Source organism: Tremella mesenterica, assembly GCF_000271645.1.
Source record: "Tremella mesenterica DSM 1558 unplaced genomic scaffold TREMEscaffold_12, whole genome shotgun sequence".
Taxonomy (NCBI): domain Eukaryota; kingdom Fungi; phylum Basidiomycota; class Tremellomycetes; order Tremellales; family Tremellaceae; genus Tremella; species Tremella mesenterica.
Genome location: NW_006711236.1, coordinates 25,699 through 49,709, shown reverse-complemented (window position 1 = coordinate 49,709; position 24,011 = coordinate 25,699). Strand labels below are relative to the sequence as shown.

At 52.0% G+C, this 24,011-nt stretch overlaps 10 protein-coding genes across 10 annotated transcripts; 6 read left to right on the top strand and 4 right to left on the bottom strand.

The window, feature by feature from the left end:
• Window positions 1-1,917: 1,917 nt before the first annotated feature.
• Window positions 1,918-2,490, top strand: TREMEDRAFT_69881 (uncharacterized protein; the record flags this gene model as incomplete). Its single annotated transcript, XM_007007140.1, has 1 exon — window positions 1,918-2,490. One exon carries the CDS (start codon window positions 1,918-1,920, stop codon window positions 2,488-2,490), a length of 573 nt encoding a protein of 190 aa, XP_007007202.1.
• Window positions 2,491-2,869: 379 nt separating this feature from the next.
• On the top strand, window positions 2,870-4,142 carry TREMEDRAFT_40566 (uncharacterized protein; the record flags this gene model as incomplete). The annotated part of the gene is made up of 4 exons (XM_007006955.1): window positions 2,870-3,082; window positions 3,152-3,454; window positions 3,656-3,771; window positions 3,987-4,142. 4 exons carry the CDS (start codon window positions 2,870-2,872, stop codon window positions 4,066-4,068), a joined length of 714 nt encoding a protein of 237 aa, XP_007007017.1. The 3' UTR covers window positions 4,069-4,142.
• An 83-nt stretch (window positions 4,143-4,225) lies between these two features.
• On the bottom strand, window positions 4,226-5,732 carry TREMEDRAFT_34182 (uncharacterized protein; the record flags this gene model as incomplete). Its single annotated transcript, XM_007006921.1, has 6 exons — window positions 4,226-4,479; window positions 4,639-4,757; window positions 4,873-5,142; window positions 5,237-5,361; window positions 5,448-5,519; window positions 5,670-5,732. The coding sequence occupies 6 exons, from the start codon at window positions 5,730-5,732 to the stop codon at window positions 4,226-4,228; spliced, it is 903 nt and encodes a 300-aa protein (XP_007006983.1).
• A 3,171-nt stretch (window positions 5,733-8,903) lies between these two features.
• TREMEDRAFT_34208 (uncharacterized protein) lies at window positions 8,904-9,857 on the top strand (the record flags this gene model as incomplete). Its single annotated transcript, XM_007006922.1, has 2 exons — window positions 8,904-9,548; window positions 9,651-9,857. Coding segments are annotated over 2 exons (852 nt in total), but the record flags the coding sequence as incomplete, so codon positions are not given.
• Window positions 9,858-10,461: 604 nt separating this feature from the next.
• Window positions 10,462-11,509, top strand: TREMEDRAFT_69877 (uncharacterized protein; the record flags this gene model as incomplete). The annotated part of the gene is made up of 2 exons (XM_007007139.1): window positions 10,462-10,792; window positions 10,944-11,509. The coding sequence occupies 2 exons, from the start codon at window positions 10,462-10,464 to the stop codon at window positions 11,507-11,509; spliced, it is 897 nt and encodes a 298-aa protein (XP_007007201.1).
• Window positions 11,510-11,628: 119 nt separating this feature from the next.
• TREMEDRAFT_69876 (uncharacterized protein) lies at window positions 11,629-12,225 on the bottom strand (the record flags this gene model as incomplete). Its single annotated transcript, XM_007007138.1, has 3 exons — window positions 11,629-11,763; window positions 11,905-12,104; window positions 12,207-12,225. 3 exons carry the CDS (start codon window positions 12,223-12,225, stop codon window positions 11,629-11,631), a joined length of 354 nt encoding a protein of 117 aa, XP_007007200.1.
• Window positions 12,226-15,354: 3,129 nt separating this feature from the next.
• Window positions 15,355-16,279, top strand: TREMEDRAFT_45403 (uncharacterized protein). The gene is made up of 4 exons (XM_007006970.1): window positions 15,355-15,495; window positions 15,564-15,687; window positions 15,953-16,105; window positions 16,175-16,279. The coding sequence occupies exons 1-4, from the start codon at window positions 15,392-15,394 to the stop codon at window positions 16,211-16,213; spliced, it is 420 nt and encodes a 139-aa protein (XP_007007032.1). The 5' UTR covers window positions 15,355-15,391; the 3' UTR covers window positions 16,214-16,279.
• A 129-nt stretch (window positions 16,280-16,408) lies between these two features.
• TREMEDRAFT_34173 (uncharacterized protein) lies at window positions 16,409-18,630 on the bottom strand (the record flags this gene model as incomplete). Its single annotated transcript, XM_007006919.1, has 5 exons — window positions 16,409-16,755; window positions 16,909-16,969; window positions 17,021-18,085; window positions 18,200-18,327; window positions 18,378-18,630. 5 exons carry the CDS (start codon window positions 18,628-18,630, stop codon window positions 16,409-16,411), a joined length of 1,854 nt encoding a protein of 617 aa, XP_007006981.1.
• Window positions 18,631-19,597: 967 nt separating this feature from the next.
• On the top strand, window positions 19,598-21,938 carry TREMEDRAFT_34153 (uncharacterized protein; the record flags this gene model as incomplete). The annotated part of the gene is made up of 12 exons (XM_007006913.1): window positions 19,598-20,243; window positions 20,295-20,383; window positions 20,473-20,522; window positions 20,573-20,638; window positions 20,684-20,754; window positions 20,839-21,065; window positions 21,108-21,170; window positions 21,221-21,270; window positions 21,339-21,372; window positions 21,527-21,671; window positions 21,721-21,734; window positions 21,807-21,938. The coding sequence occupies 12 exons, from the start codon at window positions 19,598-19,600 to the stop codon at window positions 21,936-21,938; spliced, it is 1,587 nt and encodes a 528-aa protein (XP_007006975.1).
• Window positions 21,939-22,097: 159 nt separating this feature from the next.
• On the bottom strand, window positions 22,098-23,794 carry TREMEDRAFT_40560 (uncharacterized protein; the record flags this gene model as incomplete). Its single annotated transcript, XM_007006954.1, has 5 exons — window positions 22,098-22,685; window positions 22,730-22,983; window positions 23,048-23,323; window positions 23,375-23,488; window positions 23,537-23,794. 5 exons carry the CDS (start codon window positions 23,789-23,791, stop codon window positions 22,163-22,165), a joined length of 1,422 nt encoding a protein of 473 aa, XP_007007016.1. The 3' UTR covers window positions 22,098-22,162.
• Window positions 23,795-24,011: the final 217 nt, after the last annotated feature.

Below are 24,011 nucleotides of genomic sequence, written 5' to 3'. Positions count from 1 at the left end.
TCGAGTTAAGGAGAGCTACCACCGAGCAGTTCGGCGCACTACGGCAAAGTTAGCCCCAGTTCATTGACGATCACCTTATCATTTACCACTCGACGTATTACTACGGCGAAGGTAGCCGTAGTTCCCTGATGAGTACCCTGTCCTAGTGAGACATCGACACCCCACTATGACGTAGTTAGCCAAGGTTTGTCAACCGTCGGTCAGTAGAGGAGAAGAAACGATGACCGTTACATTGACTCCAGAAGGGTGTGCAGTCTTGATCACTTCAATTGCAGGTCCGAGTTGAGACTCAGGAGTCTTGACTCTAGGAGAAGCACAGATAATGTCTTGAGTAAGTTTTAGACCTTTTCTCCACATTGTGACAGTGAAGAGATGAAGAAGGAGAGAAATTCATACTTAGTGGGAAAAAAAATTGATAGCCGGATTGGGCTAATGAAGCAGAACCCTGACAGCCGGGCTCTCATCCCCTCGATCCGCGAGTTGATATCTGTAAGACACGGCGAACGATGAGCAACCGTGGTCAGTATTGATAACTCGCTGTCTACAATGTAGAGAGGCAAAAGGAGAAGAAGAATATGCATATCATAGAATACCACTCCTTATATCCACAACTGAGTCCTCCAGAGGAATCAGGGGTAAGGGGTAAGTGTTAGAGGAACAATACGGTAAGGTGGCTCACCCGGAAATTGGTCAAACCCCTTTATTGATCAGTCCGACGTGTCATTAGACGCGTCCCTCCCTGTCACCTAAAGAACGTGTTGTTTATCTCTTTCTGTCTCTTGTCTGTCCATTATGCAGACCTCAACAGACCCTCTTGAGGCCGCTATCCAAAGATATGAGTCGCAGCAACATCTACCACCCTCCAAACGCCAAAGTCAACGAGAGATCGCACGAGCTTTCCGTGTCAACCAATCCACCCTATCCTACCGATTATCTGGTCACACCTCCTCTCGTGAGCAATCACATCGTCACCTCCAAGCCCTAACACCTGAGGAAGAAGACTGCATAGTCAATTACATCTGTCGATCTTCTCAGAGTGGTCATCCTCCATCCCCTGCTCACATCACCGAGCTCGCCAACAACCTTCGTCAAAACCGTCTCCTTCTCTCTCCCATTCCTGATACCACCGTCATCCTCCCTCTTGGGATCAACTGGCTTCAGAAGTTCAAAAATCGACATCCCGAAGTCAAAACTACATGGTCTCGTGCCATTGATATAGCTCGAATTGACGGATGTGAACTTACACTCATCAAGAAATGGTTCACCGAGATGTCAGCACTCCTAGATCAACATCATTATCGCCCAGAGAACATTTACAATATGGATGAGACCGGATATAATATTGGTACCACTCTGTCCTCTCAAGTGATGACAGTAGTAGAAGGAGATAGGAGTATCAGGGGGAAGGTAGTAAAGGCACAGAAAGGGCGGCAAGAGTGGGTTACTGCAATTGAGTGTGTATCAGCTGTAGGTCGAGCTCTTCCTCCAATCATTATCTTCAAGGGAAAAGCCGAGTTCAACCTTCGTTTACGTCCCCAAAATCGAGATATTGAGGGTTGGCAGTGGACAACGAGTTTGAAAGGGTGGTCAAGCAATGCACTCGCTTGCTACTGGTTAAAATCACAATTCCAGCCGATGACAGTTCCGTCCGATCCATCTCAACGTCGTCTTCTTATCCTAGATGGGCATGGGAGTCATGTGAAGGCCGACTTCATTAGCTTCTGCATTGAAAACTCGATAGATGTCATGGTTCTCCCCTCACATTCATCACATTGGACACAACCACTTGATACGGGTGTCTTCAGTCCCCTCAAACGACATTTGATGAAGTTCTCCGATATCGCGATCCGTCACAATACAGGTTCAATAGAGAAAGAAAAGTGGGCAGCCGATCTGGTGACTGCTAGGGAGAGGGCAATGACCAAAGAGCATATTGGTGTCGGATGGAGGAAGTCCGGTTTACACCCTTTTAATCCCAATGTTGTCTATCGAATGCTTTCCACTCCCGATAAAACACCTACCCGTCCGCTTCTTCGGTCTCAATCCTCAGCATCTATCACATCCGAGAATGACGAACTCCTCCGGAACAGTCCAGCTATCAATGCAACACCAATAAAAAAGCGACTTATAGACGTGACTGCCTTCCTTGAGAGCGAACGGTCGGAACTTACAAGGGCAGAGATGGAGATACAGGAGTTGTGCACTCTTCTCAAGCCTCCAAAGCGACAGAAAGCAGCTGCTACAGTTTCGAATATTGGAACACATAATTTTACAGGTGGGACGGTACTTGAAAGGCTACGGGAGATTGAGGCGGCAGCAGAGAAGAGAAAACAGAAGAAAAAAGGGGGAGGAGAGGGAAGGAAGGATCGCACGGAAGGGGATGGTCCGGAAGCGACTACCTCGGTGACAGGGGGTGCTGCAGGGATGTTAGAGGTACCGGAAGGTAGCCAGGGGTCGAGTACTGTTCGCCGCATTATCTTACGGGTGTAGGGTTCCGTGTGCATGCATAATAACAATTTTGGTGTGTAGCAACACATTTGCGGCGATAGGTGATCAGTAAGGGGGTTTGACCAATTTCCGGGTGAGCCACCTTACGGCTATCCGGCTACACTTTCCTAGTCCCTACGCGCCGAAACTCGGCACACGATAATTACCATTGAACCATTAACGATCTGTACAGTAGTGTTCAGCAAAATCACTGCTACTCTTGCATCCTTCTAAGAACGAAGCCAAGCGGCATCATCATCATTGGCATATCCCATCTAGTCTCATGACTCCATCCCAGAAGAAACATTATGAACCCTCACTCAATCACTCGTTCATCAGGTCTATGCCCCTATCCCCAGTGTCACCAGCTGTCAACTCCGGCATGCCACTGTCCGACGAAGAAGACAGAGCTCAGGCTTTGTTAGCACTCAGCGTCGCTTTGCTCGATTCCGCCCTCGATCTCTTCATGCAGCATAGTATATCAGATGCTCAGCTCAATCAGCCATCCGTGTTGATGCCTGGCGGGACGGTCGGCAAACACCTTCGTCATGTGATCGAGACCTTTCAAGCATTCCTCCTCCCATTGATACACCCCGTCTCAAACTCGACATCGGCATCTCCCTCCGGGACAAAATCTGTGAGAAGGATGGCGGACTATCGCCAGGAGAGTCATGCTCAATCGTCGGAGATCAATTACGACACCACCCTTCCGTCTTCGCGCAAAACTTTAGCTCGTTCGGCGGACGCTTGTCAGGCGGCTCTGAGGGCGGTCAGGGATGACCTTGAAGCATGGGGGAGAAGCAGTGATAATCTGGGCCAAGTAGGGGATAGTGAGCACGGGATCCCCGGCGTTGGAGTGGCCGGTGAAACAAATGTTAGCGGGCTAGCGGCACAAATGCAGAGGGAGGTCAGATTGATTGCTCTGACACCGACAAGGCAAGAAATAAAGTCCACGTTTGGACGAGAGGTCAGTCCCACTCCACTCCACTCACTTCTCGTTGTCTCCTTGAGCGGTCCATATTGTCGGTACATTCATCTACTGAATAGAGGCCAAGACTCACGATTTATCTCTCTGTGTAGCCTGTCAGGGACAAGTAACGCTATCAGCATCTCCATCATTGCTGTAGCGACAGACCCACGAACATTCTGGATATCACTGACGCCGCAGCTCTGGTTTTGCGCTCTACATGCTATCCACCATTTCAGTATGCTTCGTACCATCGCAGTACACGAGTTGAGCATGGATCTGCCTCTGGAATTCGGCACTGCTCCATCCACTTTGCTGTGAGTTTTCAGCCTTGTCAGTGTCCATTGAACCCCTCTCATGTTGCCTTGTTCCTGTCTAACGTCCTGCGAGCCTGCGATCAGGCAGAAAGACCTTCGTAGATCCGAATCTGTTGGTCGCATGGCTTGCCAACTGTCCGCCGTGGTCATGAGGACACCGTCGCGAATCTCTGAGACGCCAAGTGTATATGATATGTATGCTGACGACGATCAAGGTATCGGGGCCCAGGCTGGACACCTCCAACATCAACATTACCCAAAACAACGACGAACCCCTTCCCCCGTGCCAAGCTGTGAGTTCTCAACGCTCTGTGCAGCCAGTCCGGGGAGACATCAAACATGTTGTAGCAATATGCATACGATCCCTCATTACACGCACCGTCTTTTCTCTTTCGGTCCGTGGCTGATAGGGCTTCGCAAACCCGTCAATCTCCTCAAGTCCTGACGGGTCCAGTCATGTATCCGTCTCCCTTGCGACTCCATATGCCTGCTGCCCAACTGTCCACCACTGTCCATTTCTACCACCAACGCAGAATTGACCTGCGTATTCCAGTTCAAGCGGATGCAGCCTCTTCCCAACGATTACTAAGCTGTGTAAAGGCGGCCCAGAATCTTCCTCCGGCAGGCCCGCGAGTTCAGCGAGAGTGCCGGCGATGATGCGCTGCGTAGGAGTACCAACTCGCGACAGGGACAGGGCGAGTGTTCGATCTGGTACACACAGGGGAGACACCTCTTCGATCGGCGTAGAGGGTGCAGGAGCAAAAGGTTGACCATCAGCAGGCAGAGGGGAGCTCTGGCGGGAAGAACCGTTGGTGTGGGGATTGTCTAGATAGGCGTTCGGATGAGAGGCAGGTGTCGTCCCGTCACTGGAAAGCGAGTCCGACGGCGGCGCTCTCCGGGCATGTCGAGTTGATAGTGTCTGGAGAATCTGTTGGAAAGCGGTGTGGGGTGACATGAATCTGGGCGGTTCGTAAATCAAGCGGCCCCTGGCACGGACGTCAGCTCAATAAGCAGGGATTGCAGAGTTAGAACGGAAGAGAGGGATCGCCTCAAGAAGATGGAAGCACGACTGTGGTCCCCCCGCATATAAGATGGACCTACCTGGCCATGTTCTCTTCGCTCTGCTCCCGGACTTTGATGTCTAGCAACACAAGTGTATGCAGACCCACCCTGAGGTTCTCCTCCAGTCGATCATACCAGCTATCGGGAGCCCAGGTGCTCGTGTAGAATGGCAAGCTGATTGTCTGACCGAAAGAGTACATTTGGAGGCCTGTAGATCCGAGAGCGGTGAGAATTGAGGCATTGTGTATCACCTGTGTCGGAATATTAAGAGAGCGGGCGCGCAAGATCAAGTCGGAATGAGTGGTAGCACTATGAAGTCAGCACTACTCGGGGTAAAATGGCGCGAGGGAAGTTCTGCAGAGGATAACAGGTCAATATCCGTAGAGAAGGACGAATGACCTACCCTAGAGGATCGCCTACAACCAGAAAAGCAACGTCCAGTTTGTCGGCACCTTGCAAAATCTCATCCGCCTGGAGCTCAACCATTTCTCTGGTTGCGGTGATGACTTTTCGCTCGTAAAAAGCTTCCTCCCGGGTTAGCCCTGCTGTCGCTATACAGACATCTATGGTACAGATATAATATATGAAGGTGAACGGAAAGCACGGAAGCTCACCAAAGTCTCGATCGGGCACATTAGTATCGAAGTATATGACTCTAAGTATACCCTGGCAGACTTTTTGACGGCCTGTTAAATGATCAGTGAGAACGCCGTGAGGGATGCGAGTAGCATGGCAGCAAAGAGGATGGATGAGAGATGCAGAGAAGATCAAGACTGGGAAGCAAGTTCAACGTAGGAAGGGAAATGCAAGTGATACGTAAGAAAAGACCTGCCCACATCAAGACCCTTGACAGTAATGTCCCTCTCATCACTCAATCCCAACCCGACGATGTATAGCATGCCGAGCGACAGAGCAGTATCGAGTAACTTGGAAAAGTAACTTGGTGAACATGGTTGTTGGTAGAGTAGTTACGAATAGAGTACTGACAGTCACGTGATGGAAAATGCAAAGCGGGAAAGAAAAGAAAGACACGTCAGCCGTTCCCTCTCGGCCCCGTTTTTCCAAAGCCAGCCCAGCCAGCCAGCCGCCTCTCAACTAGTTGACTACTACTAATTGTCTATCTACCTACCTATACACCTTGTCTCTTTACTTCTCTTCTCTATTCGTTGCTCTCTTTCTCTCTTTCATGGACATGTGACTCGCTCCGCAATCATCCCATGTCACTCACCCTGCTCTCTCAATAAACCATCGCTTCTAACATCATAATCTCCTTCTGCTCCGTCCTTCTCCCCTTTCCCCTCTCTTCAAGTTTCGTCAATCGTGTCTTACCCATACTTCGCGTCCAAGGTCTTCCTACCCCTCATTCCTTGCCAGCTTCACCGATATGAACCGTTTGACTCGAACCCGCAGTCAGCATTTCGTCAGCTCTCCACGCAAGACCCGTCTCCCTCTCGGCCGCAATCTCAAACGTCGCAAAGTGGGTCAGTCGGCTCTCGCCGCCAGGCCGGTCAATGCCAGTCAGATCGTTGACTCGGACGGCCAAACTCCTACAGACTCGGACTCGTCAGCCCAAGCCGGTCCGGGTCCATCGAGTACGGAGAACTACATGCCTCTCAGCTCTGAAATCGGGTCTCAATTGGTCAATCGTGGTGGGGTAAGGGGTAAAATCAAACACTCGAGGCCAGTAGAGCGACGACACGATAGCAAAGAACGGCGTTTCGAAGTTACAGCGCTGAAGGATGACGACTCAAGCCCACGAAAGCGAAAGAGACATGAACCTGACCTCTGGTCGGACACGTCAAGCTGGGTCGAGATGGAAGAGGACGAGGCCGAGCCCGAATTCATAGCAGACAGTGAGCTCCGCAGTTCCTCATAGGCTTTGACAGACGAGTTTGGCTTGTCACACGTTAGACGGGCTGACGTGTTCAGGTGACCAGCATCTTCTGAGAGATGCGCCCGCTCACGCACTGCATCGGCTACGCAAGGTCGAACTTGTGCGGCTCTGGAAAGTAGCCGGAATGTGGGAGAGTGAAGAAGATAGCTGGGATGTCATGTCCACTGGAACAGGAGAAGATGACGCGGATGGCGGACTGAGCAAGAAGAGATTGGTTGATGGTCTCATTGCCGCTGTCAGTATGCTGTCCGTACTATTCATACGCTAATGACTGCAGCGCGATACATCGAAAGGACGCGTACAAACAACCCCCTCCCCCCCTCGGGCCCAGCTGCTTGATGGTCCTCTCGACGTCGGACATCTGCTCAGCCCAGCTCATTCTCGTCCCCCATCACCAAGCACGTCATCCACGTCATCTACAGGCAGTCGAGAGTATAGACGGCCAGACGTGGACGCCACTCCGCGTGCTGTCGCTCGTACCCGCACTCGCGCTCATACAGAGGTTGCCATCCTGCGCTCTGCAAATCACAGAACCACGACAAAGAACATTCTTCGCGGGCGAAGGCTCCTCGCCGGACTTCGGGACAGATCTCAAGAGCAAGATCGGAGAGCGCGTTTCGCTCACGAGGTCAGGAGCCCAACAACAGGTCCTCTGTGAGTCATGTTTCTTTAGCGGATCACCAACTCGCCGGCGAAATCTGATGGGTTCATCCGCTGACATGCTGGTATAGTCGGCTCACCCGTCGATCATCGACCACCTCATCCACGTGCACCTTCCCCACAGACTCTTCCCCCCCGTCCACTCTTCCTCTTCGTAATAATGGGCGCTCACGGATCCCTGCCAGACTTCGAGGTTTTACACCCGCCCGTCGGCTGGCCGATGTGCTCATTGGGAGTTCCTCTCACGCTTTCAGAACCTCCCGAGAATCGATCGGTCACGCTTCGCGACAGAAAAGCGTTGAGATACGACCTAGTCCCTTTAAGAACAACGCTTGGTCTCGCATGCGTGGGTCGCTCAGAAGTGCCACTGGTAGTGAGATCGATGCCGATCGAGAGGATGAGGGAGATTCAGAGGACGGTAGCCCCGGCCCGAGCAGTAGGACGAGGGCGAAGGATATGATCAGAGGCAAGGAAGCGGGAATCGACGCATCCTGTCACCCTTCCGACGCTCACCTTCGACTTCATAGGGCCGCGAAGACAAAGGCCATCGAGGCGCTGCGAGAGGGCGAGAGCGACGGGCCCGAGGAGAACGAAATGGATGTGGATGGCGTCAGTGACAGCGGTTCTTGGCATTCGGTCACGGACGAGCCAGCGTCTTCGGGACCTTTGACTCGATCTCAAAGACTTAGTCAGGTGACACCGCCGCTTGATCCACCCATCAGACGCTCGCGGCGTGCATCCCACATGTCTTCGATCATGACTTCAAACCATTCCGAGACGAACACACTCGCAAGCGAACATATGGAAGACGACCGAACTCTAGGCGAGAGAACAAGTATTGCAATGCCAGTAGTTCGGACTTTACGTTCGGGCAAACCATTTGGGGCGATGCAGACGCGTAGAAGCCGTCTCCGGCAGGAGGCCATCGATGATCCAGACATGGAGGATGAGTCGGAAGAGGACGGCGATGGCGAGGAAGAGGATGACAGTGACTTCGATGAATCCGAGATGGATCTGACGGGGGCGACTGTCACTTCTTTAACGAGACTACTGCGGGACGAGCTTGTACAAATGTGCGAGGCGAGGGGTCTGGATGTTGGTGGGACGAAACCGCAGCTAGCTGGAGCCCTGATTGAATGGGTGAGCCCTACCGCTTGACGCCTCTTCGCCTTGAAAGATTTCTTACCTGCTCTGGTAAACCTCATCGCGGATTTGATGCCCCATCTCCATCGTAGTCCACTAGCTAACTTAATAGAGAGATGAGCAAGTTATTCCTGATGTGGACGACGATCAAGGCTCCCAATCCTCCTCCTCTTCTGAAGCTACTGCCAAACCTTCTTCCTCTCCTCGGAGGAGACATTCGGAGCAAGAAAGAGTAATCCACGCAGTGGGGTCGAACAAACACGTATCCGGCAAGATCACACCCGTGCTTCTGAGAGATCACATTCATGTTTCAGACCCGGCAACTCCACCGCTGTCCGATGACAACAGACATGCAGGCGATGCAGAGCTCAATCTCGATCTAGCCGAACTTGGCTTGGAAGATAGCATGATCCGACCCAATCAGCTGCAGAAGCTGGACAAGATTGGCTCTGGTGGATTCAAAGATGTCTATGTGGGCAAGCTTCGTGGTCGCAAAGTGGCCATCTCCGAGTTCCGGGAACATTTGAGTGAAATGGACATTCGGGAGTTGAAATTGCTTGCGGAATTCTCACATCCGAACATCGTTCGCTTCCGTGGTGTCTGCATCCCAGACGAAAGAGGCCAGCTACCTTGTCTAGTAAGTGAACTGTGCGAGAATGGGGACCTCTTCGACTATATACGAAATGTGCCTTGCCCAAGTCTCAAGCGTCTGCTAGGCTTGATGTTGGATATCGCAAGAGGTCTCGAATATCTTCATACGAGATCGCCGGCCATCATCCACCGAGATTGCAAGAGCAGTAACATTTTGATCAACAGACAGGGTCACGCCAAGGTTGGCGACTTTGGACTTGCTCGGGTGAAGAGGAGTACAAGAAGCATGATCAGGAGCTTAGTAGGGACTGTGAATTGGCAAGCGCCCGAACTCTGGCATCCTGCTCCGAGATACGATTATAAGGTGGATGTGTTTTCGGCGGCCATGGTCTTCTGGGAGATGATGTCGGGTTGGATCGGTGAGAAGGTGAGTACTTTGCCGCACCCATCTTCGCTCGTCAACCTTTCCTGTGGCTTTTGACTGCTCGAACTGGAAAAGCGAAAAGAAAATATTGCTGACAGACGACAGAAATACCCTTGGGAAGGTCACAACGAACACTATATCTACGACGCCGTCGGTGCCAAGCATCGTCGTCCGTCCATCGCAGGCCTCCGTAAACATTGGGGTGCGGAGCCTGTCAACCTGATGGAGAGGATGTGGGAACAGGACCCTGCTGAAAGGCCGACGATGACGGATGTGGTATCCGACCTCGAGTCTCTGATCGCCGAATGTTGATACCTCACACACTGTACCTCTTCGTCAATCTCGCCTAAACCTATTACTTTCGGTCCTCCATCTCGACAAAAAGACAACACAACTGATCCCTCTCGAGGCTATCCACTCAATCACCACAGGCGGCGCCATCGACAGTAATCACCTACCAACAATGCTCTCCCAACGGTTCGCTCATGCTTTCAGATGACAGACATGCCCACGGTTACTATATACATATATATATCATCACGGAAGAGGTGTAATAGCATTCATGTATCCTTGACTTGACGTCTGATCCTTTCTCGATCCCACCTCGGACCTGTGTTGACCGCCCTCGGATCACACTCCTCCGGAACTTGGTTTCGGACCAGAACTGACGCAACGATGTCCCACTTGTCACCTCTCTGGTGGGTGATCGGTGAGCTATGGCGAGCACGGCTTACAGACGACCAGGCATCCTGGCGACAGGTACATAATGTCATGATTGGTCAATGATCAATGAGTGCGCTCCCCCGATCATCGTCTCTATCTTGACTTTCACCACCTACCTGACTCTCTCCTTCTTCATTTATCACTCATCGATCATCACTCATCGCCTGTTCACTCATACATATCACTCGTCATCATGAGCAGTGTCCCTCCCACGGATCCAGATGCACCCCCTTCAGCTGCTTGCCGAGTTCTGATCACCGGTGCCAACTCTGGTCTCGGTCTCGCCCTCGCCCGCGCCCTTCTCGATTCTTCAGAGGTCTACCATGTCATGCTCGCATGTCGCTCTCTCGAAAAAGGTCATCACGCTATCGCTCAACTCAATGACGAGTTTCAACATCGTTTCGCAGACGGTCGCGGCGCTCGAATCGTTGTCCTAGACGTCAATGATGATGATAGCCTTCGCCGAGCATATCATCATGTGCTGATCAAAGAACAAGGCTTGGACATTCTTGTGAACAATGCAGGTAAATAAATGTCCATTCCTCTGCTCCCTGCAATGTTCCTCTCTATCATAATCATCATGTGGTCTGATCATCGAGCTTCATGATCGTGTCTCAATCCCAGAGCCTCCGTTCCTCTGATATTCTCTCCACCTAGATGGGAACTGATCACCAGGAGCTCAGTTCGACCACCTTTCCGTCTCCGGACAAATGTCCATCCGGGAGTCCTTCACTCAAACCCTTGCCGTTCACGTCTCCTCTCCTCACGTCGTCACCAACACTTTTGCGCCCCTGCTCATCGAGTCCACACATCCTTTAAAAGCGGTTCTTTTTGTCTCGTCCCGCAGCGCGTCTCTGGCCAACCACGAAGCCAAGGTCATGGCTGAGGATCAAGCTCCTGGACCCGGATGGCCCAAATCCGACCAATACTACATTCACAAATCCAAGGACGATAATAATCACGGCCCGGGCTTGATCATCCCAGCATATCGCACTGCGAAATGCGCGGAAAGTATGCTCGTGAGGGAATGGGCTAGGGTGCTGGAGAATGACCATGTGAGGGTGTTCGGCGTCAGTCCAGGATTACTCGTTACAAACCTCGGCAAGGGAGCAGCATTTCTCTCTCGGCTCGGTGGAGAAGACGCCATGGTTGGTGGAGTCTTCTTGAGAGAGGTCATCGAAGGATCGAGGGACAAGGATGTGGGTAAAGTGGTGGGCAGGAAGGGTGTACAGCCGTGGTAGAGAGAAGGAGCATGTGGTCAAATCGAAGAATGTGCGACTGCGTGTTGGGAAGTTGAAGGATGATTATGGTGATTGGGGCATATGCCATAATGAACAGACATGACATGCATGGTTGGAACTCATTGCTCACGATTGCCGCTACTACTCTGGGACCCATCGTCCTGGGCCAAGAGCTCCTGCACCCGTCTGACTTTGTGATCATTGGCTCCCCCGTCGACGACTTTATCTATGCGAGTACCGATGCGAATGTCCGTCTGGACATCAGCTCGGGTCCTGTAAGACATAGAAGATGGTCATGGTACATAACGAGTGTTTGTGAATGGTAATTGATATGATGGGAGAGGGGACCAATGCGATGAAACGAGTGATAAGGAAGGTAAGGTTTGAGCACCTACCGCAACCCTGGCCGCTCCCATGGCATGAACAGCCTCGTGGCATTGCTCTATGGTCCGCATGACTAAACTCCACTCGCCCTCAATGTTGGTGCCATAGCCATGCATTCGATATTCAAGACCTGAGGCGGCGAGAACCCTTTGACATTCGGCGATCTGAGGTGCGACCGAGGGGGTACCGAGACCTACAGGGATGAGACAAACTGGGATCAGATTGGATCCACTGGTGCCATTGCCCATTGGAAATTCGCTCTTTGCGACGTCATAGATACGAGATTGGAGTGAAACAAGGCAAGAGTACGTACAATCAGCCACTGCATACATGATGGTCAGGTCAAGAGCAGGGGTCGTGTCGATCGTAGACACAGCAAGACTCAAGGTGGAGATGGTGGTGCAGAGTAGTGAAGACTAGGTGTAGGTAAGTACAAGAACGGCAAAGTCGGGTCTCGTCTCGATCGGCCGAAACGGAGAGGGCGTTAGTGGCACAAAGCACATCACTAGTTGTACACTGCCCATCTGTTCCTCGTACGCCATTACTCTGTCGCAGTCGCATGCCGCAGGCCGCAGGAATACACATATAACATACTTACATACGTCAAGGGTGAAAAGGGTACGAGTGTACGAAGCAGAGTCAAGTGCTGGTACGGGGCGTATGCGAGAGTAAATTTTGTACATATACACACTGATCGGTCGTGACGCCTGATGTCGTATACCGCAAAGACATGGTATGCATTCCCACTGCAACTGACTGCCGCTGGTTCTCAAATGATCATCTCCCCTTTAGCCCACTAGCCGCTAAAAGCTGAAGATGATCTGCTTGAAACCCGGGACATTGCATCCTCCCTTTAAGCCAAGCAGAGACTTTCGCTCTGACATCCTGCAGGACTCTTTGACCGGGAATAGTGGTATCACCTTCCGTCCAGTCCACCGAGACAGTCCCACACGCACCATTTGGGATCTCGTCGGGGGTATCGCCATTGGATATACGAGGGCGACCAGGACGAGGGCGACTGGGGCGAGGATGTTAGGGGGTGAGGATCTCTGATCAAAGAGTGTGGCTCGACGTACATATCCGACCGACCATATAAATCAGATTCGGAAGCGATTCCCCCACCACGCCACCATTATGTACATGCCGTACCACCATGGCTTATCCCCATGGCCCATGAGATCCTACCTGTCCTCGTTGTCATCCGTCATCTTGTCCACCCTAGTCACATTCCCCTGTGTCCAACATTTCCAATCACCTCCACACCATTGGCTGATGATAGGGGTTGAAACAAAACCACTGGCCACTGACCCACTGACTCATCACCGACATCAGGGACTTCTGTAACGTTATCGGAATCTTCCTGATGCCTGAAACGGCCGAAGAGTATCGAACCGGGCGCACGAATTGCGATGGCTAAACTAGAGTCGATGACGAATGCATGAGACAGGCATCGTCATAGATTTGAGCCAGAGACAGATGAAGCGGGAACAGATATCCAGATGATGTTCGGCTCTGATGGAATGAATACGTGCATCATGCTACCTGTGTGTGAGAAAGGATAAAAAAAGCGACTGCGGGTATTGGTTAGGGCGCGGCGATCAGACAAGGATAGAGATTGATTGATTGATTGACTGGAACAGGCAGGAGGCAGACTGCATAGCTACAGGGATAGACTGATAAAGGAGCAACGGTGAATAACAAGGAGAAGATTCGTCTCTCAAATCTTTCACTCACCTCTGCGCCCACCCCCATCTCCCATCTCCTATCCTCGTCGTCCCTTCGCTACCTTTTATCTTCTCGTTTCCCGTCCAGCTTTTTCCCACATCGTCTTTTTTCTCCTCCTCCTCCTCACTTTCTCTTCTGTCCTTCCCCTCTTTCCTTCCGATTACGAACCACATAGAGACAACCACAAGATGCGTTCGTTCTCCCCAATCGTCCTCGGTGTGCTCACCCTGATCTCCTTACCTCTCGTCATCGCAAACGCGGTTCCTCGAGCAGCCACCACCCAGCTTGCAGCCCAGCACGGTTGTAACGCTGGCACGGGACCAGGTACGTCGACGGGATGTGAGTGCCCAGCCGGTCTCTATTCGACTCAAGGAGTTTGTAAGTGTCACGATGGTGCCGCCGTCAAGGTCGTCATTCAATACCTTCACGGAGGTTACAAGGAGTCCGTGACCTGTGATTGCCCTGGCAAACATCAGAGTGAGTCTTCATCTTTTTAGTGAGACGTGATGAACAGAGTTGACCGCTAGCATACTTGATCAGTGCCAATTCTGGTGCCACCTGCGTCTGCGACGTGAGTTCCCCCACCTTCCAGCTGTCTTTTCCGGTTTCAATCTCACGCCCTCGTGTTAAGCGTCGGTGATGATACCTTCAACTTCCATCATGATGAACAGTGGTACGGGACAGAACTCACGTCAAGGCCGGATACACTGCAACGTTCAACAAAAAGGGCAAACTCCAGTGCACCGTCAATGGTCAACCCCCTCCTTCCAAGCGCGCCTCGATCGAGCATAAACGTTCTTTCGACGAAGCGATTGACGTCCGCGAGTCCGGCGTAGAGAGTCGCGAGCTCGAAGACTTGATGGGTTGTGAGATTAACGAAAAAGCATGCAAAATGGACAGGCACTGGGCTTGCAAGGAGTGAGCTTCTCCCTGTTCGATCCTTCCTCAGCGTCATCGCCACCGTGATCGAGTCGCTGACGAGTAGCATGTGGTTCGACCTCAACGCCTGTGGAGGGTGTAAGGGAGAAGCGTTGGGTGAGTTTCATCGCCGATGAGACATACATGTGGTGGATAATGTCATTGACGAGTAGACTGTGCCGCTTTACCTGGTGTGAATGAGGTTCGGTGCTCGAAGGGACATTGCATTGTCGGTAAGTGTCCCCATCGACTCGTCGGCTGTTATCATCTTTACCAAGATCGTCCAGAACGCCCGTATCCTCCTTTACTTGCACGGCTCTTGAATACTGATTGCAGATTCGTGCCACCACGGTTACACTCTCGAGACCCCGCTGTCCGCCAACTCGACATCCGTCTCTGCTCTATGCATCCCCAAGCGCAAGGAGGGCAACTGGCTTTTCCTCCAGGGCGGTTCGGAAGAGATGTAAGAGGAATGGGACAAAGTTCAGAATTTCTGCCGTAGATGAGATAGTGTGTGCCGTGCTGGTCTCGACTGGTCTCTTGCGAACAATCACGATAGTCGAACAGTTCTTTCTCTTTTGCTCAATTGCCTCTCTTTTTATAGACCTCGAAATACCAATGTGACTAGACGATGAAACATGCAGCCTTATGCCGGATTGTAGATGTTTTCAGGTAAGTAAGGGAGGCAGGCAAAGAGAGGAGCGATGTAGCATGTGGACACTAACAGGGGGTACTATTTACAGTCTGAACCCACTCTCCGCCAACTCCCGATCCTCACTGACCCTACCCCCTTCTCATCCTCCCTAAGAAAACTACTACTCATCCATAGCCGTTCGGCCTCCCTTCGTCGTCGTCATGTCATCCTCTCATTCAGCATCTGTCGAGATTATGGAGGGGAGAGAACAGGAACAACAGTCACAGGGCTTCCTCACCAGTATCGCATCTTTCTTCTTACCTACGTGAGTTCTTTCACAGTTCCCCTACACACTTGCCCTCCCCCCAACAGCTTCAGTGCTCATACTTTCAGTGCCCACGCCGAATCACCAGCCAAAGTCGATGATAAGGAGCACGATGGTGAGGAAAAAGAAGAGGCAGACGAGGCAGACGGTGGGCAGGAGGAAGAGGAGGAAGAAGAAGAAGAGCCTGAAGATGTGAGTCTTGTCTTCAATTCTATTTGAGTGCTTCTTTGGCGATGTGTCTTTGCACCTCCACCGTATGCCGTCGAGACTGCGTATCATACTCTTCTTTCTTCTCACTCCGTCTCTACGGGTATTTCCAGCGGATACGTCACCACTTCCCTCTCTCTTTACAATCGCAAATTCCTGCTTTACTGGCACTAGTCCTGGCTCGTGGTATCGAGATCACTGCATCTTCAAACACTGATAAAGCCGTCACCGTACCGATGTTGATGATTAGCCCGCTCCTGCTATCCGAGCCGATTGTCAAGATAGCGAATGCGCCGCACCCGCGAAACACTTCATGCACTGCCAGGAGAAAGTCGAAGCCGGCAAAGGCTGGCACGGGGAGGACTGCGTCGAAGAACTATTCCACTTGATGCACTGTGTGGATGTGAGTCTCTTTTGTCATCACATCAATTCCTGCACCATTCCTGCGGTAAGTCTATCAGCTCACATCCAGGCCTGTGCTGCCCCCAAGGTGTTCAAAAAACTAGCTTGATCGATCACACATATTGGATCTTCAGCGAGAAAAGCGATAGACTAACATGCATAAATGGCCAACTCCGTTATCGGTACTTGTTTAGGCAAAGTGCCGTGATTAAGATGTCTACATCGTCACAACGAATGTCAGAAAGACCCTGGAAGTAATGACAAGAGAAAGAATTATTGGCGTTGACAAGAGCTCGTCGTTGGCTCACTCCACCGGCACCCCCTCCAGCCTTTCGCTCAGCTCACCCCACAGTGCCGCGTCAGCCTTCGCAGCGCCTTCGGCGTCACGAACGAAATCCCTCCATCCAAGAGTCGCTTGAGCGGCTTGTCGAGTGTGGAAAACCACCTGCAATTCGTGCCACATACAAGCTCTGATGAACACTCGCCGTGAGAGTAGATTGTTGATAGCCCCCGTATCTTGGTCTGTGGCCGACACGAGTTTATCGGCCTCTGTCTCCCAGCCAGGCTTAGCCGCTTGGCGCAGTATCTCGAGCTTTTTATTTCTACCGTCGACTTTTTTGCGGAGTGCGTCGACAGAATCTTTTGACAGACCTGAGGGTTAGGTCCATCCATGGAGTACTCCACTTCAACCGCAGGGTGGGTGGGTGCAGCTGGTTCATGCGGTGAGGATTCCAGTGGAGCAGTATCTCACTCGAGCCGATTTCAAGGCGATCGAAAAGGTGTCAGACAAAGGAGAAGACTCACGGTCGTGCCTGAAGAACAAATCTCTTGCAGCAAGATACAAATCTCTCTGACTCTTTAGCGACTCCAGACTGCCCACTAACAGGGCGTTAGCCTGTTATATGTCAGCGTATACTTTGAGACGTCTAATGTTGAAGCTGACCCGTCGTTCCCCAAGCTCCGCGGCTCTCGCCCAGGTACTGCCAACCTCGGTCAACCCTCTCGCAACACCTTGACACAGAGAACACCCTTCACCTCCCCCAGCACATCGATAGCAGGCTGAGGGCATTTCCTCGCCCACACTTTGCAACGCCATACTCAAGCGTACAGCATCTCCAGATGCTGCCTGCATCCTTCCCACCTGCCTCTCTGAGATTGCCACCAGCTTCTGATGACTCGCTAGGACAGCTGGGAGGTGATCTCTGAGTACCCCTAGCTTCTCTTCCAGATCAGCGGGAATGGCCATCTCTTGGGCAGGATTGAGTTTCTTGCTGGCGCTCTCCTCCTCCGTGGAGACTTTCACTCTCTTCCTCCAAGCCTCGAAGTTGGGTTCTGTGAGAAACACATTGAGAGCGCCGTCGTCTTTGAGCACGGGATGATTGACCACCATGTTGAGAAATCTTCGTAGGGCTTTGCGGCGTTGTTCGAGGAAGTTGGCGCCGGGGCCGATCTTTTTCGGGGGTAAAGCGGGCAACAGTCGGAATGGATAACGTTTGATCAATGTGTCCAGCAGCCACACAAAGTCTGAATAGCGCCGAGAGACGGGAGATGAAGAACGGGATGACGATGAAACCATGTATTTCTGCAAAAACCACCCCTGTTTCTCGGCAATCAAGACTACTTCGATCACCTCCAAACGTTGCCAGTACCCTTTTTGAGCTTCTAGTTCTCGACTAGACTCGGCAAAGCTGGATCCAGGATTGGATACAGTCGCAGGCGGCTGAGGATGACCACTGACACGAGGTGTAGTGTCCCAAGGTGATGGACCTAGGGTCGAGGGGACGGAGTACCCGTTGGAAGCCGATACAGCAGGAACGATCAAGCGAGGGAGTGGAAGGTCCGGTATTGCGGTGATAAGAGCCTCGATTGACAACTCCGAGTCTGTTGAATCCGATGATTGCGCCAAAGCGACTAAAGCCAGAGTACAGAAGAATTCAGCCCGCGTCAGTCGAGCTTTGTCCCGGCAAGTGAGATTGATGATCTAACCGGTCAGCATTTGTCAAGATGATGCGATACAGCTCGCTTCGGAAGAACTATCACACCTCAAAGATGCGTGAAGACGTGAGAGACGCTTCTGTTGAAACGCAAGACTGACCTTTTCGACTGTAGACGCTGGGAGTTGAGATGTGGCGAGGAGGCGGTGAACGCTGGCCAGGGACAGGTCACCTGAAGGGGATGGGTCAAGAGAGTCCAACAGACTGAGGTAAATTGCAGGAGGATCCTCTGAATCGTCAGCTGCGGTACGTACAGAGCCTTGATCAGACAGCGCGCACCTATCAAACCGTTGAGACCATCCTTGGAACTGGACGGACGGATGTCATCGGAAGGCGTCCCTTCTTGACCATCGGCGGGGAGCTTGGGTGTGGTAGTTGTGGATACCGGACGGGGACCGGGTAGAGGCGATGCACTCCAGGGATCGACATCGCCATAGGCGACGTTTGGAGTTGACCGTACAAGGGGATCGAAGTTGTTGTTGGAGTTGGCAGCCGGGGTGAGGAAGGACGAGGAGAGCAGCTGGCCTGACATTCGACGAGGATTGTTGAACATGGCAAGGGGGTGGGAGAGGAACGGTCGGTGGTCGGTGGCCTCTGTGGGATGAATGGTTGAGCAACGTCGTACCTATAGGGTGAGATATGCAGGGGTAAAAGACGAAAGCGGCCAAGTGTAAGCGGCGAGAGGGAGGGATACTTAGGCTAAGTGGAGACGTCACGGGGGCAGCGGTACAGCGGCGATGGCCGGTCCAGCGTTGACACATTGACCTTAGCTTGAAACGACAACGTCTAAGTACCCCGTCATCGATGCATCCCATCACTCATCACCTACTACCTGCTATACATGCTATAGCTAGTAAGCTACCTGCTTCATGTATCTCTTCTCTCACCCAAGCCCATCCATCCCTCGGTTCTGACAGCGAAGGATCCCTTGACATCAGCCAGTCACAGCTGTTCGCTGCTAGTGCTACCTGTTACCTGCTACCCCGGTTTGCGCTGACTGCCCTTTATACCCCCCACCTCACGAGCCAGTCGTACTCGTCCGCTGCCCACCTTGGATTTGGGTCCTTTGATCTCTCCCACACAAAGTACGTCACAACTCCGCTTCTCAGCACCTTTTCCCCATCTCCCTTCACTTCTCACACAAGATCTCACACTTCAGGTTCACCATGCCCCTCACAGGTCCACGGCCAAACCCCTCTCCGGCTCAGATTCCATCCTATCCCAACCCCGATTCCACATACCCAGCGTCAGACGTCCGAGGTCCTGCTTTCCCATCATCTCCCCCGTCATCGCAGAGACCTTTCCCGCATCAGTCTTCTCCCGAAAGCGGCACCACTGTCCTCGAACCGAATCCATACCCCACACATGGTCACTCCCCCGCCGAGGATCTGCAACGGCAATGGCTACAGTCACAAAATATCCAGCAGCAGCAACAGCAGCAGCAGCAACGACCCCTGTCGGTCTCTCGGGAACCAGATCAGAATGACGCCCGAGGCCACATGGATCTGGCAGAGGGACATCCGCTCGCGGCTTATCCTCCAGCCGCATTGGGACTGCTTGCGGACGGCTTGCCTCAAGATCCTCACTCTGTACAAGCCCCGAATCGTCCGTCATCGCCATCCATTGGGCCCTGGGACTCGGCATCACAACGCTCCCCTCTTCCATCCGTCGTCAATTTCCCCCTCCCTCAACCCACTCGAGCCCCTCTGACTGACCGAGCGAGGCTCAAGGTCAAAAATAAGCCTTCCCTCGGCGGTTTGAGCTACATCGACGAGGAGGGCGCATACTACAAATCAGATTCTTCTCGACCTGCTTCCGACATGGCCCTTGCCAAAGAGAGAGATCAGAATGTGGAGACACTGGGGCTCGTCGCCGACGCGGCGGATATGGGTGGTGCGGAAAGAGGCGTCAAATTTGCAGAGTATGAGCAAAGCCCTTGGCCTTACCCGCCTAGTCAGACCACTGGAAGTGTAGAACGAGGGGGAAGGCTTTGGAGATTATTACTCTTCCCCAGTGGATTGGATAGGCTCCTGGCGTTATTTGGGCGAGACACTGGCGTTGCCCCTGTGGAACAGGCCATTGAGCGCAAGAAGAGGGGGATAGGTGGACAAAGATGGCCCGTGGCCGCTTGGGGACTTGCAGTCGGTGGGTTGGCTCTTGACATATTTGACTGTTCGAGGCCAAACTGAACCTTAGCTATGACTGCAGTACTGATTTACGAACTCGTAGCGAATCATGTCGCCCAAGGTACTCCGATAGCAATCAAAGTAAGTGTTGTTGCCATGGTTAGGGTCGCTTAACTGATCGTCAGCCGAGCTTCAACTACATGGCATGTCATCTCGTCTTTCATCATGACCCCTACTGATTTTCGAAGATAGGTCCTTCTGCTGAGGTTCTAATAAATATTGGAGCTCGATTCCCTCCGTGAGCTGCATGGCGCTCATATGCCATACACAGCTGGCTCACTTTATCAGGTGCATGAAGGACGTTGCCGACATACCGCCTACTTTTCAGCTTGCATGTCTGAATGATACGTCCAAGTAAGCAACCACACCCTTACAGTAATGGTCAAAGCTGACAGTCAGCCCTCCGACCACGTCATGTTCCATCGAACAGCTCTGTGGTCATGGCGGCTTTCATGGTCAAGAGCCGGATCGTGAGTCTCGATGAGATATGCCAACTCGAACACACTCGGATTGGTTGTGGACGTCTGCATTCGAAGTGGTATTGACCCGTATAGAATCATGGCGCTTCGTTCTTCCGATTTTCCTACACGTGGGCATCATCCATCTCTTACTCAATATGGCCGCACAAGTCACTATCGGCGCTCAAATTGAGCGAGAGATGGGCACGATACCCTTTTTGATGGTTTACATGGCTGGAGGTATCTACGGATTCGTGCTAGGCGGCAATTTTTCTCGAACGGGAATCCCATCAGTCGGAGCTTCGGGCGCGTTGTTTGCCATCGTGAGTGTCGTATCACGTCTTGTGAATCTTGCTGACGTTCAGAATGCATGTGTCACAGTCGATCTGGGACTGCATTGGAAGTACGAGCCAAGACCCAAGCTGAAGGTTAGTCCTGTGCTTGTGGGGTGGAATCGTTCTGGAGCTGACGTTGCTAGGCTTTTTTGCTGCTCATTGAGTTCTGCGTGGGAATTGCCATTGGGTATATGTGAGTCCGATTTGCTCCACGAAAGCTCCCCTACAAGTATCGCAAAAAATTGAAAGTTGACTTGACAGTCCGAATGCAGTCGATGGTCTCGCACATCTAGGGGTGAGTGATTTGTCCATCTTATCCTCTCAGAACCGCGAGTCTGGCAGTGGCCTGATGGGTCTTCTTTTGGTTGTATGAGATCACGAGTTGTCATGCTCCGTGGTGATAACGGACAGAGGTTAGATCCTGAAGGATCCGCGGGCTTACTTCACAGGGTTTTGCCATGGGATTACTAATGGGTATCATCCTCTACCCTTCGATCAGCGAGACGAAATCACACCGAAATGTTGTTTGGACGTTACGCCTTTTGGCCCTTCCATTGATCATTGTCGCTTTCGTCCTCACCATACGGAACTTCTGTGAGTAGTCCGCTTGTCCGTGACGTGAGCTCCCCGCTGATGGTGTCAGACACAGCAGATCCAGTGAGCCCCCCACCCTCACCCACCCAGAGATTACAAAGTCGCTGTCATCAGTTCTACATACTGATATAATAGAATGCAGCATGCGAGTGGTGTCGATTCCTTTCATGTATCCCGACAAGCTCAAACAACCATTGCACAGGTACTGTGAGTCAGCTCTTTCCTTCAATGCGCAGTGTCAATGCTATCTTCTCTACTTGGCTTTGACGAAGTGGTGGGTGGTAAAGACGCCGGCTGATGGATAGGGGTTGACCATGACCTCTGTTGCTTCCAACACCCGCCGCTTGTTCGAATTGTGACTCAACACCTCGATCCAAAAACTCTACGAGTACATCTCTGAATGAATATCTGTCCATCTTGTTCTCAACTGTCATGACCATGCATATATCACGACCGTAGCTTGCCCCGATGCCGTCATCAAACGGAATGGCTCAAGATGATTCACTTTCCACCACTCCATCGACGATGCTCCTCCACATCGTCTCGTTAATCCTTGTTGCCCTCTCCAGTCCCTCTCTCAGGGCAGTGTTCTCCTCCTGCAGCACACGCAGCTTTTCCTCTGTGAGAGAATATCTGGTTCCCTGACTCTCCACTGCCACAGAAAGACCAGCGCAATTCCCTTTGGTGACCGGTACTGACCTCAAGCTGTCAAGTCGATCTAGATCTGCCCGAAGTAAGATCGAGGCTTCCCTGGTCCGCCAAGAAGGAGGGTTTTTCACCCGTTCCAAAGGTTTTACTTCCATAACCGGCCAGAGATCTTTGGTCGTCGTCGACGGGCCGACAGGCATGTCTGGCGGACGGGGTAGAGTGGAAATGTATGAACATGGGCCGGGTAGGGAGATCGTACTGAGGTGTTGATGAGAGGGGAGGGAGTGTATTTGAACGGTGCCAGCTACTGTACCTACCAATAGGTGTGAAGCGGTGATGGAAAGGGCCAGAGCTGTTATGGCCGTTCTGACGATTAGTGAATTTCCATTGCAAGATAAAATGGGAATTACTTGAGAGATATGACACGGCCACCTTCTAACTTGACCGCGCTGCTTCCGAAAACTCCTCCTCCCACAGCTTCGACAGCGCCCAATCCTCCCACCTCGTCTCGGCGTCTGAACAATGGGACGTAGAAAATGTCTCCATTAGACGTTGATACATAGAAGAATCGTTCACTAGAATCCACGACCAACGCGGTGGGGATAGATGCAGGGGTGAGAGAGAAAGTGCAGAGCAGATCAAAGGGCGGATGTAGGTCCCACATCTAAATGATCAGCCACATTATCTGCAGCGAGACACTCCCGCGCAGCGTCATTAGCCAGACTCACCTTGACAGTTCCATCATCTGATATTGTCCAACATCGGCCTCCATGAACGCCAGAAGTTTTCCCTACTACGACATCTCGTATAGCGAGCGTGTGATCTCTCAGAGTGCCATATGGTTTTCCCAAGTGATCGGCCTCTGCTAATCTAGCGACGAGGTGGATGTGTATAGAGCCGTCGAGTGAGGCTGAGAGAAGTAGTCGAGAGTCTGGAGTAAAGGTGAGGGACACTACTTGACGGTAGTGCGCGGAAAAGGAGCTCAAAAGGGTACCAGAGGCCAACTGGTAAGGTTAGCGAAGCCTCCTCTGAATTAATCATTGTGCCAGACGTACTTCCCAGAGATAGATCTGACCTCCAGGAGAACCACCGGTTGCCCATACACCGTTGGGAGATATTGAAAAGCATGTCAACTTGTCAGGGAGATGTAACTTGGAAAGCATCTGATCCTGCGGTATATCAGTGACAATCGTCGAGCCAAGAGGGGTGTAATTCACCTTTTGCCATGCCCAGACGTAGAGGAGTGACTTGTTCTCTTGAACAGCCATGATGGTACCACCTTGTCCATTACGACTGGGGACGTAGGAAAGTGAATGCAAAGCAGAGGTGGAAGACTTGTACGAGTGAAGAGGAAGACAGGTAAGGAGATCATGAGCTTGGATGGAAGGAACGAGGGAAGTGTTGGGACGAGAAGGTCCTGCTCCCGGCGTTGAAGTGGAGCAGGCCGAGAGGATGATCTCTTGAGGTAACATACTGCCGGCTCTGTGGCCCGTGAAGCAGATACGAGGATGCCTTGTCGTGAGTGAATATACGATAGATACTTGTAGTTTCTCTACTTGACTACTTACTCGGGACGACGACTTTGGGAAAAATAATAGAGTCACGTGACCCTAGGAATCCCGCACGTCACAAGCTCGTCTCTCTCCCCCTCTCTCTCTCTCTCTTTCTCTCTCTTTCTTGCATCACCTCTGC